Source organism: Ovis aries, chromosome 14 (genome assembly GCF_016772045.2).
Source record: "Ovis aries strain OAR_USU_Benz2616 breed Rambouillet chromosome 14, ARS-UI_Ramb_v3.0, whole genome shotgun sequence".
NCBI lineage: Eukaryota > Metazoa > Chordata > Mammalia > Artiodactyla > Bovidae > Ovis > Ovis aries.
Genome location: NC_056067.1, coordinates 34,579,212 through 34,595,477, shown reverse-complemented (window position 1 = coordinate 34,595,477; position 16,266 = coordinate 34,579,212). Strand labels below are relative to the sequence as shown.

Genomic DNA, 16,266 nt, shown 5'->3' with positions numbered 1-16,266 from the left:
TGTTTTTCTTCCTTCCTTTCATTTATTTTATTTTGGCTGTGCTGGGTCTTCATTGCTTCGCGTGGGCTTTCTCCAGTTGCGGCAAGCAGGGGCTACTCTAGTTGCAGTGCGTGGGTTTCTCGTTGCTGTGACTTTTCTGTTGCAGAGTATGGGCTCTAGAGCACAGGCTCAGTAGCGGTGGTACACAGGCTTTGTTGCTCCACAGCATGTGGGATCTTTCCAGACCAGGTACCGAACCTGTGTCTTCTTAGCCACTAGATCACCAGGGTAGGCCCTCTTCCCTTTTTCTTTTCTTTCTTTCTTCTTCTTCTTCTTCTTTTTTTTTTTTGACAGCCCCAAGCTATCAGGAGAATGGATTGATGGGGAGGGGAGCAGTCACGAGGTGACAGTCACGAGGCCTCTATGTTTGCCAGGGCAAGAGGTGCTTGTGGCCATGGGGACAAGCCAAGTAAACGGGCTGACTCATCCAAGGTCCATTGGAAAGGGTGCTGTGATTCAGACAAAATGGACCCAGAGAACAAGATCTATGGCTAACCACATCCCACCAGTGAATCTGATAATTAAAATTTAATTCCATTAATTAATGAAACGGAGAGCATCATTTCCTGATAGAAAGACAAGTAGGGTCTAGATTATATGTACCAGTGTCCATTACCAGTGGAACATTCTGTGTGCTTCATATGCAGGACCGCATTTTCAGGCTTCATCATGGCCCTATCCAGTAAGGAGCTGTTGTTACTGCTACTTCACATAGGAGCAAACTGGATTTAGAGAAGTTGGGGGATTTACCCAGCTGGCGACTGGCAAAGCTGGGATTGAAACAGGTAACCATTGATATGCCCTGGGACAAGAAACAAGTCCCAGGAAGCCTGGGGATACATTGACTGTAATTAAGGATGGGCTGTGGGTCTAGCCCAGGTTGGGGTGAAATGCCCCGGGGTCTCTTCTGGCAATTCTAGGAGTCAGGTAATGAGCTTGGAACCTTCTCACACACATGTGTACAAGTTCTTTAAACCACAGGTAGGTCTTTTTGTCTCTCTAGCCTGGGCTGTTCACCATGGACAGACCTGCCTTGCTAGTCAGGGACAGCCACTCTGGACAAGAACAAGTCCTGCCCTAGGGGATGACTTCTGTCCCAGAAAAATGTGTCTCATGTTTTCATAGAAACTGGCCAGAGCGGGGCAGGAGGAGCTGAGACTAACTACATTTTGAGTAAAAGCAATGCCTTGGGAAAGGGCCTGGGGGTGGGAGCTAATGCCTTGGGTTCCAGGAGATCCACTGATCAGGGGACAGGGATGAGGAGGTGGACAGGAGCTAGCTGAGCTGGGCTTTGGAAGCCAAGCTTTGGCATTTCAGTTGATCCTAAGGTCAAAGAAAGCCCTGGAGGTAACTTAAACAGAAGACTGATGAGGTGGTGTTAGCAAAGTGTGGCCTTCCTCAGTAGGTGATACCCTGGGCAGTGTCAGGTTCTGGACTGGTGACCACACCACGATGACAGAATCAGGACCATCAAACTGCGTGTGCTATTAAAACTCAGATTTGGCCAGAGGAAGTCTTTTCAGAGAGCTTGGTCTGGAATCACTCAGATACCTGGGCAGTCATTGTTGTTTCAAATGAAACAGCTTTGGGACTTCCCTGGTGGTCCAGTGGCTATGACTCCGTGCTTCCAATGCAGCGGGTATGAGTTTGATCCTTAGTCAGGGAAACCGCAACCAAGTTTGCATGCTACAACTAAAGATCTCGTGTGCCGTAATGAAGATTGAAGATCCTGCATAACACAACCAAGACCTGGTGCCACCAAATAAGTAAGTATTTTTAAAAAATGAAATAGCTTTCATTGGTTACATATACATGTACTTAATCCTATTTGAAACCCACTGTATTATTTCCTATTGCTGATACAACAAAGTGCCACTAATTCAGTGGCTTTGTTGTTGTTTAGTCGCTAAACTGTGTCTAACTCTTTGCAACCCCATGGACGGTAGCAACCAGGCTCCTCTGTCCATGGGATTTTCCAGGCAAGAATGCTGGAGTGGGTTGCCATTTCCTTCTCCAAGGGATCTTCCCAACCCAGGGATCGAACCCACATCTCCTGCATTGCAGGCAGATTGTTTACCCATGAGCCACCAGGGAAGCCAATTCAGTTTCTTAAAACAACACAAGTGTATTATCTTCTAGTTCTAGAGGTAAGAAGTTTGAAATGGGTGTCACTGGGCTAAAGGTAAGGTGTCAGCTGATTGGTTCCTCCTGGAAGTTCTATGGGAGAATGTTTCCTTGCCTTTTCTGCATTCTAGAGGACACCTGCATTTATTGGCTCATGGCTTCTTTCTCTGTCTTCAAAACCAGGAGTATAGTGTTTTCAAATCTCTCTGACTTCTGCTTTCACCATCACGTCTCCTCTCACTCTGACCATCCCACGCCTCTCTCTTGTAAGGGTCCTTGTGATTACACTGAGCTCACCTGGGTAATCCAGGATACTCTCTTCCATCTCAAGACCCTTTCATATCTGCAAAGTACACTTTGCCTTGAGAGGCAGCGTATGCATAGATTTCAGAAATTAGGATATGTACATCTTTGGGAGGCCATTATTCAGGCTACTACCCACTTTAACAAATGATCAGAAAAGAATGCTAAGCCTGCCAGCTAAGAGGAGAAGGGACTGGAATCAGGCAGGCTGATGTTAGGGAGACAGAAGGCTCCTGCAGAGACAGCAAAGGGGAAGCTGGTGCTGTGGGCTAGAGTGGAGTGGGAAGAATGGACACAGGACATATTTCAGGGGGAGTGAGAAGAATGGACATAGGACATATTTTGAAGGGAGGAACTGCCTGGTTGTGGGGACTGTCTGGATCAGATGGGCAAGGAGTAGGAGGAGAGTGGGTAGGCAGTGGTACCCTTTGGAGGGCCTAAAGGGAGAGGGAGGTTTGTGGCAAGGACAAAAAGGGCATATAGGGATGTGCTGCATTTACTCATGGGACAGCTAGGGGGGACTTCCCAGGTGACACTGGTGGTAAAGAACCTGCCTGCCAATGCAGGTAGACATAAGAGACCTGGGTTCGACCCCTGGGTTGGGAAGATCCCCTGGAGAAGGGCATGCAACCCACTCCAGTATTCTTGCCTGGAGAATCCCATGGACAGAGGAGCCTGGTGGGCTATGGTCCATAGGGTCACAGAGTCAGGCATGACTGAAGTGAATTAACATGCATGCATGCACAGGACATCTAGGAGCAGTGCCTGGGAGGCAGATGGACCCAGGGTTTGGTGGCTTGACTCTCCAGTCCCTGCCTTCCCCGTGGACATATAATGGCTCTTCCTCCACCTTGATTTTTGGATCACCATCTCTCTTCAGCCCTAAATTCTACAATTCCAGATTAGAGTTGAGTTGTCTTGTACTTTTGAGGCCAAAGTAGCCTTGATATTTAGTCCATATAGTTTACCAGTCCTGGAAACAAGCATTTATATGGTAGACAAATAAAGACACTTGCATAGGGCCCAGAATCAGCACATGACAGAGCAGGAGTTGCTATGTTACCTTTATTGCATGCTTGTGGCTGATAATTTTAGGGATAGGGGTATTTTCTGTCCAGCCCATGTTGAGCAGGGAGCCAGCCAGCTGCTCACTTTCCTACAGCCTAGAAATATGGATAGGGCAGCTGGTGGAAGACAGAGCCTCTTCCTGTCTTTTGAGAAAGCCTGAGCTCATGAGAGGGTCCATTTTGAGTGTCCCCAAGTGGAGGGGAGAGGGCACATTCAGGGAAACCAAGTTCAGCAGGGAGGGAAGAGAGTCTGCAGCCCCTGGAATGGAGGAGGCAGGTGCCTGTCCCCCAGCAGCCCCAGGACAGCAGGCATGATCCCATGAAGCCCAAATGTGAAAGTCCTGTGGGTTGGGGCAATGACTGTGGCCTTAGTACCAGATAGGACACATGACCAGAGACTGCTTCTCACAGTGTTAGCTGCTGCAGGAGGTTCTGAATCCTTGGAATAAACTGGGTAAAGAGGAACCTAGTAGGGACGAAGACCAAATTTCCCTCCAGCCTGGACTATCGGAAATCCCAGTAGGATTTATGCTTGACTTAAAGGAAATAAAGAAAAAAAGAACTTATTCTTTTGGCCACATGGTGCCAAAAGTGGGACCATGATTCGGTGGGACCTTAGTTTCCCGACCAGAGACTGCACCCGACCAGGGACTGAACCCAAGCCCTCGACAATAAGCGCACAAAGTTCTAACCACTGGACCTAGGGAAGTCCCAGAAAGGAGATATTTTGAGCTCTTACACTTCACACATTATATTATGGACCACCTCCATATTTATTTGCTTTTAGATATATATTCCTCTTAGCCTGTTATCTCTCTGAAGGGCAGGGATCTCGTGGGTATTCCCTAGGGTACGTCCAGTGCCCAGCACATACTCTCATTAAAATGTGCAGGCTGGCTGAGGGTTTCCCTAAGAGTGATGGGCTCAGGGGAGAACCTGGAGCGGAACGCTTACGGGACAAGTTAGGATTTCGAGAAGACAAGCTGTGGATTGGGGGTAGAGAAAAGTATGTTTTTGAGGAAGAATGTTGAGAAGGAATGGAGAATGGGGAGCCAGGGGGTCCGGGTGAGCCCCGCCCGAGCCTGAGTGCCAGCGCGACGTGACGCAGCGCGGTTTGGCCGCTGTGGGGCGCCGTAGCCCACGCCGTTGCCAGGGGAACGGGCCCAGCGCCGGGCGAGGCCCAGCCAGCGTCTGCCTGGCCGGGTGGTACAGCCAGCCCGCTCAAGTAGGAGCCGGAGGACTTGCGGGCCTAACCTCCGCCTCGCGTCCCGGGATGGGGCTCCGATCCGGAGCGCACCGCCGCCGGGTCCCAGGGACCGTCTCTACCGCGAGAGTCTGAAGCGCGGCCGCTTTGGGGTGGGTAGACGGCCTGGCGCTGGGGCTGAGCCGCTGAGTGACCTTGGCAGGGCCGATCTGGCTCGGCCGACGACGCGCAGGTGAGGAGCCCCCTGTGCAGTTCTCACCTCGAAGCTGAGCCACGGGGGCAGAGCTGCCGCCGCCCGGCCGAGCTTTTCGCCTGGAGCCCGCTGGCGGCCTGGGCTGCAGGTCTTGGGCAGGGCGCCCGGCTTCCTTCTAGCATTCATCAGGTTCGCAGATCGGCATTGAGTGTCTGCTATGTGCCAGGCTCTTTGCCAGGCGCAGGGCCACCAAGGGCTCCAGAGAGAAGGCCGCAGTTCTCCAGAACCGGCAGTGTTAAGAAGGGGTCGGGCGGGGGTTGCGGGGAGCAGGCGCCAGATACACGACTAAAGTGATTTCAGGTCAGGTTAAATGGTCTAGTGCTGAAATGGAGGGAGGTCCGGGAGGATCCCCTCTCTCATGTGACTTTTAAGCCAAGATCTAAGGTTGAAAGTCAGCATTGTGATCAGGATAAGGGTGTTTCTGGAAGAGGCAAAAGGAAATGCAAAGATCTGGAGGCCGCAGGTACAGAGGAACAGAAAGGGTGAGGGGCACTTTGAAGGATGTGGTGGAACTTTGAACTTTATCCTACCAGGAGGAGTAAACCACTGAGGAGTATTGATGTGTTTTTAAGTTTTGAAAATCTCACCTCACTCTGGCTGCTGTGGGCAATGTGGTTGTGACAGGGCATACCAGGAAGTCAGTTGAGGGTCCTCCTAGTTCTGCCAGTGTAGCTGTGCCTCCTAGAACTTACTTAGTCTCTCTGAGCCTCAGTGTCCTCATCTGTGGAAAGGGCATATTGCTCTGCATGTTGTTTATGAGAGAGAAAGTGAGGGGCTAGCCACATCTCAGACCAATGACTAGAGAGGCCTATGAGAACAGTTTGAAATGATCGGATCTACTTCAGAGAGTTGTGAGGGATAATAAGCAGATTCCATCAAAACACTTAAAGCGGTAGCACAGAATAAGTGCCTTCTAAATGGCTGCTGCTGCTGCTGCTAAGTCACTTCAGTCGTATCCGATTCTGTGTGACCCCATAGATGGCAGCTTACCAGGCTGCCCCGTCCCTGGGATTCTCCAGGCAAGAACACTGGAATGGGTTGCCATTTCCTTCTCCAATGCATGAAAGTGAAAAGTGAAAGTAAAGTTGCTCAGTCGTGTCCGACTCTTCGTGACCCCATGGACTGCAGCCTACCAGGCTCCTCTGCACATGGGATTTTCCAGGCAAGAGTACTGGAGTGGGGTGCCATTGCCTTCTCCATCTAAATGGCTAGCAATGGTTATTGTTATTGTTGAGACACTGTAGGGGAGCAATGATTGGGGCTTGGAATAGAGTGATGGCAGCAGAAATGGTAAGAAGTGGCTTAACTTCCCTTCTTGAAGGAGAGTTGGATTTAGAGATGTGTAAGGGGTGGTCCCTGTTTTCGCAAAACTGGTGATTCACAGCGGGAGACGGGTGTATAAACAGACCATCACCATGAGATTCAATAAAAGCAACATTGGTACTTAATTAGTCAGGTTTTGTTTTGTTTTTCTTACTTTGTTCTGTCACAACTTTGTTCTAAATGACTGTTTCTTGGTGGGTGTTCCTCAAGGCTTGCTTCCACAATCATGGGATTTGATTTCCTGGTTAAAACCAACAACCCTTGCCTCTGCTCATTGGCCTTATTTCAGCTCCATGTTGCTCCCTTCTTCTTGTCCTGTTTCCTTGGTTTAACTTGAAGCCCAAACAGTTTGCAGTGATTGCTTCAGGAGGAAAATGGCACAGGAAATGTTTGCAGACCACGTCAACTCAGAAATGACTAAGGTTTCAAGCTTTTCTTGCCCTAGCATCAGACTTCTGCATGTTGTTGATGTGAGGAGCCCAGCCACATCTGAGACCAATGACTGGAGAGGTCTATGAGAAAGGCCTGAAGCTCCAATTTATTTTCTGGGAGTTTCTGTGATGTGTGTCTCTTATTCACGTAAGCACTTCCCAGAATTTTAAAGCCAGAGACTTCTCTGGCACCTGTGGGGAATTCTAATAAACAAAGTACTTGCCCCTTGAAAGTTTTTTTTTATAAATGACTTTTTTTTTTTTTTGCTGTAGAACAGTGTGAACCATGTAGCATTTTCTTTTCAGCCCCTCCTTTTGGTGGTTAAATTGGGCATTGGTCAGATCTCAGTGAAAATGGGTTTAAAAGTAGATCCTAGGGGAAAAAAACGAAATGGAAAACTTGTTTCGAAATATCGACAGAAAAGCACACATATGCAATCATAAATCCTCTAGCAAAAGAAAAGGTTGTTGAGAGTGAAACCTTCCTGTGGTGTGCACCTTCCCTTTGGGTTCTGGAGTCACAGGAAGCTTAGCTGACCTTCAGCTGAAAACTGGAGCAAGGTCCTGCCCGGCTGCTCTTCTGTCGTGCCACCTGGTTGTCTGATTCCAGCTTGGACAAAATCCCCAACAGCTCATAGGGAGCTCTTCAGCTGAACAACTCAGAACTGCTTTTGAGAATGAGAAAGCATTGAACTACAACTGAGTGCTCTTTTGTTGCATGGTTGTTAGGCAGGATTTCCTTCTTTGTCTGGTGCGATACTATGCTCTAGATCACACGTGCACATTTGGTCTACATGGAAGCCCATTGGGGCCAGGAGGGTAAGAGATGACACCCTTCAATTATTTATTTGACTTTTTGTTTCAAAAGTAGTACACATGGTGAAAAAAGAAATCCAACAGCACCAAGGAGTACGTAGTAAAAACAGATCTCTCTCATCCCTAGCCACTAGATCTCCTTCTCGCAGGCTACCTGTGTGTTTGCTTTCTTGCATTTCTTTCCAGAGGGAATCTGCGCATATAGGAACATACATATCTATCCACCCACCTTGGCTTTCACTTACTGGTAAGCACACTCTACAACCGTCCCACATCTTGCTTTTCTACTTAGTTCAGTTCAGTCCCTCAGTTGTGACCAACTCTTTGCAACCCCATCGACCACAGCAAGCCAGGACTCCCTGTCCATCGCCAGCTCCCAGAGTTTACCCAAACTCATGTCCATTGAGTCGGTGATGCTATCCAACCATCTCATCCTCTGTTGCCCCCTTCTCCTGCCTTCAATCTTTACCAGCATCAGCGTCTTTTCAAATGAGCTTTTCACATCAGGTGGCCAAAGTATTGGAGTTTCAGCTTCTACTTAACTGTGTATCAAAAGTCATTTCATCCCTCATTTTTGATGTTATGTAGCATTCCATTGTGTGGATGCACCATATATTTTTTTAATATTGGTTTTTTGGGTCCTTTCTTATTACCAACATGACTGCAATGAATCTCTGTGTACTTTATAAGCATCTGTATAAGATAAATACCTAGAAATGGAAGGTCTGGGCCCAAGACTGGTATATGTGTTCTCAAGTTTGGTGCATGTGTGTGTGTGTATGTGTGTGTGCTAAGTCTCTTCAGTCATGTCCGACTCTTTGCGACCCCATGGACTGTAGCCCACCGGACTCCTCTGTCCATGGGGATTCTCCAGGCAAGAACACTGAGTGGGTTGCCATGCCCTCCTCCAGGGGATCTTCCCCACCCAGGGATCGAACTCCGGGTCTCTTATGTCTCCTACATTAGCAGGCGGGTTCTTCACCCCTAGTGACACCTGTGAAGCCCCCTCAAATTGGTAGACATTACCAAATTGCTTTCCAGCTAACCTTTTTGAAAAATAAAGGAGTGATCTAAAGTGACGGCTTTGTGAAATTCGCCTGCCAGTTTCCTCAATCTGTGGGCATTATGTAGGGACCAGAAGCAGGCTCTGTTTCCAGCCCTAACCCATTTCCCTTGCTCCACCGTGTTTCTCCCTGTTGGTAACTCAGTTCTCAAGGTCCTCCAAGCCTCCACATTGGCCCTGTCACCTCTCTTCTGATCCCGGCACTCTACCCTTCCAGTTCTGTGGCCTCCGCCAACAAACCCTCTTTAGTAGTGAAGTAGATTCTTTCCTGAAATTCTCAGACATCTTGCAGAAATGCAGGGATGCCTACAGCCTCTCCAGGGCTAGTACTTTTCAGCTCAGTCTGGTTCTTTTGACAGCACTATTCATGAATCTCAGAACAGCATTCCTAAATATTTTTTTTTTGGTGGGAGCAGAGGTGGGCAAGAGGGAAGTGAACCTGTCAGGTAACTGTTCTCTAGTTCATAATGAGAACTTGAAATGGTAAGCTTTTCCTCACTTAAATTAGGCATATGAGTTAAAGTAGCCTAATATTATTTTGCAAATGCTATTTTAGGCTTTTAGCAAGTGAAGGTTAACATAGATTATTGTCATCCCAGCAATGGCCTTCACCTTGTTGGGACAGGGAGAGACCTGCATAGCCCTTTCAGCCTACCTCAGAAGCCTTACCTTAACACTCCATGGGGCCTCTTTGTTCTTGCCTTCTTTCTGTCTCCAACAACTTAACTCTGTGGTTTGTTCTATGGCAGCTGAAGGTACTTGAGAATCTTTTATCAAGGTAGGTCCATATACCTGCCAGCCCATCAAAGATGCAGTGGGTCATCAGGCGGGCAGTGGGAAACTTGTGGGCTTCACCCCCACCTCCCGCCCATCTCCTCCCAAAGCACTGGGCTGCTGGGCGATTGCTCTCCCTGGGCCAGTCTGCTGTGGTGTCACTTCCCCCAAGTCCATTCTCTTCTTGCTCATGCCCTCCTTTCCACTGTGAATAGAAAGCTTTCTAAAACACCCGTCACCTTTATGTCAATTCCCCTGTTTAAATTTTCTGTGACTCACCATGGCTCTTTCACTAGTACCTAAGCTTACTCACCTGGCCTCCTGTCATCACCTTCTTACAGAACTGAAGTTGGATCTGCTTTCCTAACACACAGCAAAACAAATCCGCTGACACCGGGCTGTGGTGAAGGAAAGTACAGCATTTATTGAAGGGAGTGAGAGCCAAGCGAGTGGGAGTGGGAGGGGTGGGAGATATGCCTCAGGTCCACTCCACCGTGGTCTTTGAGTTAGGGCTTTTTTTTTTTTTTTTAAGAGAAAGAACCAAGAGGCTGGGATTAATCATCATCTTGTGACATTTTTGTGACATGTCTTAATTGTAGTTTTTACAGTATTCTAGTCTCTGGTTTATGATTTTCTATCCAGGTGGTCCATGGCACAGGGATCTGTTAGTTCATCTTGCACTAGAGAGAAACCCTGTGTTGATGATGACAACCATAGTAGCCATTTTAGTACATGTTTTCAGTAATTTTAGTCATAAGACTCTGGTTGTTTAGTTTTCAGTTAGCACAAGATTGAAGTTACAGGAGACTCAAAAGGGAACAAAGTTTTAGATAGATTAATCACAATTTCAGTAAGGGAACTTGATTTTAGGGGGACTTGGTTTCAACCTAGGATCTGACCCTGCAACTTCCCAGGGCTCATTTCTGTCTCTCTCTGTGAATCTTGCTCTCTGACCCCAAACCCATCCACTCTGTGTCCTGTCATACTAGGCTGCCAAAATATCCATTCACCCACTTCCCTGATATCTGTCTGGGTCTGTCTGGGCCTGCAGAAGGCAGTCCTCTGAGGGCAGGAACCTGGTCTCATATGTGTTTATATCATTAGTGAACAAGGGGGCTGGGCCAAGACATGAGTGCACAAGCTGGCCATGTCTGGGAGCAGGATGACACATCTTTTAGTCTGATCTCCTAGGGAAGTGCCTAGAGGGGAAGGACAGCCAGAAAAGTCCCTGGGTCTGATGACAGTGCTTAGTCCCTTCCATGCTTAAAGCCCTATCTCCTATTCTCTCCTACCTCAGAGCCTTTTTAATAAATTTTTTTTGGGGGGTCAAAATAATTTGTGGCCACCAACTCCATAAAGGAAAATGTCATCTGTTAAGAGTGGGTTGGCTCAGACTTTTAATGCAGGTGGCATGCCACCTGGGCAGCTCAGTCTACTCTAGAGTGCTACCACTTCTGCAGAGGACTTAGACCCAATAGCACCATCCCCCTATCCACGGTCTCATAAAAGTGGTACCTCTCTGAGCCAAGGGTACTGGGGTTTGGAATCAGAGCAGTCTCTAAAGCTGTTGGTGGTAGGCCCCTGGCCTCAAATGGTGACTTCTCCTGCCTCAGGCATCAGGGACACTGGGGCACTGGGGGGTGCCTGTGGCCACTGCCAGCCCACTCCAGCAGTGGGGACATGTCAGCCAGCCATGTGCCTCTGCTTCTTTCTTTCTAAACTACCTCAAGGTGTAGGGCTGTTCAGGAGTGAGGATGGCAAGGAGAAAGTCAGGATTTAGGGGCCCTACTTGATGGGTTCCCTTCAAAGAAGTTGCCCTATTGGATCACCAGAGAACCTATGTTGGAGCCACAAAGATTTGTCTTCCTGAGCAGAACTGCCCAGCTCAACTGTATTCATTGGGCTTGACCTGATGACCTTTGTTTCCAAAAATCAAGGACAAAGATTTGCTACCTCTGGGGACCTTCCAAACAAAGTGATGCCAGCTTTTTGATCACCTTTGTCATCTTTCATCAAAGCTGAGAAGTTTAGAATGACAACCCAGCTCAGCTCTTATGACAATGTGTTCCTTGGGACTACTGACTTAAGAAAGCAACTTCAACCAGCCCCATCACTTTGGGCATAAACCTCATAAAACCTCTTAGGATATCAGATATAGTAGCCTCCTCATTCTGGAGAGATGAGGATACCCCAGAGGGCTGCTGCTGCTGCTGCTAATTCACTTCAGTCGTGTCCGACTCTGTGTGACCCCATAGACGGCAGCCCACCAGACTCCCCCGTCCCTGGGATTCTCCAGGCAAGAACACTGGAGTGGGCTGCCATTTCCTTTTCCAATGCATGAAAGTGAAAGTGAAGTCGCTCAGTCGTGTCTGACCATCAGTGACCCCACGGACTGCAGCTTTCCAGGTTCCTCTGTCCATGGGATTTTCCAGGCAGGAGTACTGGAGTAGGGTGCCATTGCCTTCTCCACCCCAGAGGGCTATTTAAGGGTAATCATAATGTCTACCATTTAGGGAACATTTATGTGTCAATATGTGTTACTGATCTGTATATAGCCCTAGGTGGGCATCTCTACCCCTGTTTTCAGATGAAGAAACTCAAGCCCTTCAGCTAGTAAGCAAAGAACCAGGAGTTGAACCTAGATCTGTTTCCTCCAAAGCTGGGGTTCTTTTCCCACCTTTCATTGGTGTTTACTGAAGACAAAGCAAATGACCAAAGGATTCCAGTTGAGTTCCTGGGAGAAAACTAGGATCACTCCATTTAGCTTTGAGATGAGGCTACTCAGAATGTCCAGGTTTGGTTTGTGGGAGGCCCTGGGCCTTGGGTGGTATGAAGGGCAGAGTGGCTGAGTATGAATGTTTGGCAGTTAGGGAAATAGCCATGGGGCTGGAGGAGATGGGGTGGGAGTATGGGTGCCTGGTGACTATACAGATTGAAGGCAGGGCAGAACAGGGCAGGAGGCTTTGAGTGGGTCAGGATTTCACATCATTTACTGTACCCATATTTCCTTTTATTTCAGATGTTTTCAAGTCAGCAAACATTACTGAGCACCTACCATGCACAAGGTATGTTCTGCATGTTTGGGGGAAGGGATGTGGGGGAACAGAGGTGGATGAATCACAGTACCATTGTTGCCCTTAGGGGAAGCTGGCATAAGGGAGCAGACATAGAGATGGCAAAGTGTACCAAATGGCAAAGTGACTTGCCCAATAAAAACTGAGTGCAAAGACCCCCTGACTCACTTGGAGCATCAAGGAAAGCTTCCTGGATGAGGTGGTGCTCGCACTGGACTCTGAAGATCAAGTCACATTTTGTTGAGTTGAGAAGTGAGGAAGGTGTTATAGGCAGATGTGCTGGTGGGGGAGGGTCCTGCCGTACCCTTTGTCTTAGTCAGACTCCCTGGCCAAAGGCATGGGCTCCTGAAAGGAGAGTCCAGCTGCCAGGGATTTTTGATCTTCCCACCAAGAGCTCCGAGCTGGCCTGTCCACCCAAGTGGGGCACAGCCTGCCCAGGCTCTGGTTTCACCTCAGGTTCAGAAGATACTGGGGGTTGGGCTCTTTTTCCTGTAATACTAGGTCCACCTGTCTGCTCTGCACGTATCCTTTGACAACCAGGTCAGCTCTTGGGCTGAGGGATGGTGGGATGGGAGTGGAAGAGTGCTGCCATCTGGTGGTTTGCTCTGGACAATGCTTGTCTTTCCCTGAGCTCCCTCAAGTGAGTCAAAAGGCATCAGCTCACTTTTTTTGTTCTCACCGCACTAGGCCCAGGTTTACTTAGAGATACATGGTCATTTCCACTGCTGGAGAGAACCAGTGGGAATCCTCCCCTGTCTCTTGTGTGCTGTCTTCTCTTCAGCCAAGAAGCCCAGGCAGTTTATCTGAGGCACAGGGGAGATGGTTCAGGGTCCCCCAGTCCTTGAAGAGCATGTATATGTTTGCTAGGACCAGAGGCCAGATCCCTCTCCTGAGTACTTCCACTCCCTATTTCCCTTAGCAGAGCGTATGGGGGCCCTCTCTGACACTTGCATTTGGGCCTCGGGACGGAGGTGACTAATCCTAACAGAATCAGCATGTGTTCTCATCACTCTGGCTCCAGCCTGATATTGTTACCAGATGAGAACATGTCTTATTGGGCTTAATTTTGATGGCTGTGGAAACAGAGCACTTTGAGTAACAGGCAGTCACACTGTGTCCTAAATAAACCCTGGACCCTCCTACCTTGTCCTGGCTAGGGCTGGGGCCAGAGCTCGCTCTGGGGCTTTGAGGCCAGCACTCTACTGCCATCCTCCCTTCACTGTCAGGCTCCTCATGCTAGGGTCCTGGATCCCCCTGCAGAGTAACTGGGAGAGAGCTTCACATTCCAGCCTGCCCCTCCTGCTGAAACATGACTGCAGGCATGGGGCTTTGGGCTCCAGCCTGGGCCTCCTCAGGCTAATGCTGTCTCTACTCTTTCTCCCTCTGGAGATGAACATCTGCAACAAGCCCTCTAACAAGACAGCCCCTGAGAAGAATGTGTGGACCGCACCTGCACAGGCCAGCGGACCCTCCCCGGAGCTGCAGGGCCAGCGGTCCCGCCGGAATGGGTGGAGCTGGCCCCCGCACCCACTCCAGATTGTGGCCTGGCTGCTGTACCTCTTCTTTGCTGTGATTGGCTTTGGGGTCCTAGTTCCCCTCCTGCCTCACCACTGGGTGCCTGCTGGCTATGCTGTATCCTTGGGAAAGTGTGGGGCTGGTACATGGGAGAGTACAGACAGTGGATGGAGGGACATGGGCAAGGCCTGAAGCTGGGTTCCAGAGCCTCAGACAGTGCAAATGGGCCCTATCTCTGCCTTGGAGTCCAGCTGCCTACCTGGGGCCTCCAACACCCATCTGACCCCTCTGCCTGACTGGATGAGGGGAAAGACCTAATGAACCTTGGAGCGTTGAAAGCCCCACACAGATGGGAACTTCATCAACTGAGGTACAACAAGAGCAGTTATAGATGAGAACCTTAAAGCTCTCTTTAAGCTAATTATATCCAGAGCTCAACGAAGGATGAAAGAGATGTTCCATTTATGAAATAATTTTTCACTTTTTGGAAAGAATCATGGTAGCCTCCTTTATATATTAAGTTCCTGGTATATTTAAAATATGGTTTTATTTACAGAGATGATTATGCCATACCCAGGACTGTTTGGGAGCTCATTGATTTTATAAATCAGACTCTTTTAGGGTAAGGAAGGTTGAATTGACAAGAGGAGGGATAAAGATGCCCTGGAAACTCCTGAAAACTGTGACAAACACGCACTTGCCTGAGCTTGGTGATGTGACTGTCCCTGCCCTGGCCATAACCCCCAGGAACAGAGGATTAAGGTGCAGCGGGTGGCTATGTGCCCCAGTCCAGAGGGTGCCTGTGAAAATGTGCCCTGGTGTGTATGCTTCGTGGAGACGATTCCTTGGGCCTCTGGGAGAAGGTAGCCTAGGGTGAGCTAAAGGAGTTAACAGGGATGAATTTGAAAGTCTCAGGCGTAATCAGCACCCTTCAACTCAGCCCTTGAAGGGCTGCACCAGGCTGAACTGCTTCTGCCAACTGCGCATCTCAGCCTCCTCCTCTGTTTGACAGGAAGAATCCTGCCTGCTTCCCAGGCAGGGGACAGGGAGCACACCAGATGTGTGTGTGAGCTCCAGAATGTATGAGCCGTGAGTGTGAGCATGCTCTCTTGGGAAACCATAGAGCCCTTGGCTGGTAGGTGACAAGGTCAGGTGAATGGAGAAATACTCTAGAGAAGGTTGTTTGTCTCAGATGCCAGCAGTGTCACAGGGGGACTTCCTGGTTCACTGGGACCCAGGACCTAGTCCTCAACTCGGAAAACTAGACTTTCTCTGAGGTAACCCACAGGGCTTATTCAGTACTGTTAAGTAGAATGCTTCATGGGACATTCCTCCCATGACCTGGAATGGGTACACCACTCACTCAAGACTACCTGGATTTCTGCCATCAAGGTACCTGATTAATAATCACATGGTTTGGAATGAGTAGAATTAGAGCAAATAATAGTAAACATGAGTAACTAGAATTTATTGAGCACCTATATGTGCCAGGCACTGTGCCAACCCTGTACATGGATGATCTCATTCAATCCTCATAATAATCTGTAAGGAAGGTGTTCCCCTGACTTTAATTAAAAAAAAAAAAGAAAAGAAACTGGGGCTTAGAGAGATTAAATGACTTCCTGAGGTCACATAGCTGGTATCCAGTGAGGCCAGAAGGACTGCCCAGACAGCCTGACTTGGAGGCAAGTGGGATGGTTTGAGAGTTTTGTCTTCTCCATATTTACTGCTTTTGGCAATGCTGGAGGCTCACAGAACCACCTGGTTTGGCACTCCCATTTCCTGGCCTGAATGGTTCTCTGTCCTCCCATCAAAGCTACCATCCTTCTGCAGGATCCCTTAGGGCCCCTGAAGAATGAAGTAGGGTAATTGTGCGTACCAAGCACTCACCTTGTGCCTAGAACTGGCCTGGGCCCTGGGGTTGCAAGGATGAGAACACAGGGCCCCGGTTCTCAGTGCTCAGCTTCCAACTGGAGGAAAACCTAGTAGTGTGGAGATCATCACTTGGTAAGTAAGAGGGTAGGGACTCATTCAGCAGAATGTGGGTGCAGGAGGAGGGCCATGTAGACCAACATCACCAGGGGCCCAAATGCGCTTCTATTGCTCTCAGCTCCCCGCCTTCCTTCCTCCTGCCCTCGCTCGGTATTCTTGGCTCCACCCTCTCCCTTCATCATCTATGTCCAGTCAGTCATCAGGTCCTGTTGATTTTGCCTCCCAAAAGGTATTGTATTTGCCCTCTTTTCTCTCCACTGCCAGCTGCCTCTCTTACCTAGATGATCA

At 48.9% G+C, this 16,266-nt stretch overlaps 1 protein-coding gene across 19 annotated transcripts in view; it reads left to right on the top strand.

Annotated features, from left to right (window-relative positions):
- The window catches only part of ZDHHC1 (zinc finger DHHC-type containing 1), a 33,900-nt gene that overhangs the window by 8,333 nt on the left and 9,301 nt on the right, over window positions 1-16,266 (top strand). For 10 of the 19 annotated variants that reach the window (XR_009596300.1, XR_009596299.1, XR_009596297.1 and 7 more), the window contains exon 1: window positions 12,469-14,103. Coding sequence is in view for 15 of the 19 variants with exons in the window: in XM_042231806.1 (XP_042087740.1) it covers window positions 13,705-14,103 (399 nt within the window). In the remaining 4 variants the exon portion in view is untranslated. The other 9 variants (XM_027978080.2, XM_027978078.2, XM_042231808.1 and 6 more) reach the window with 5 other exon arrangements.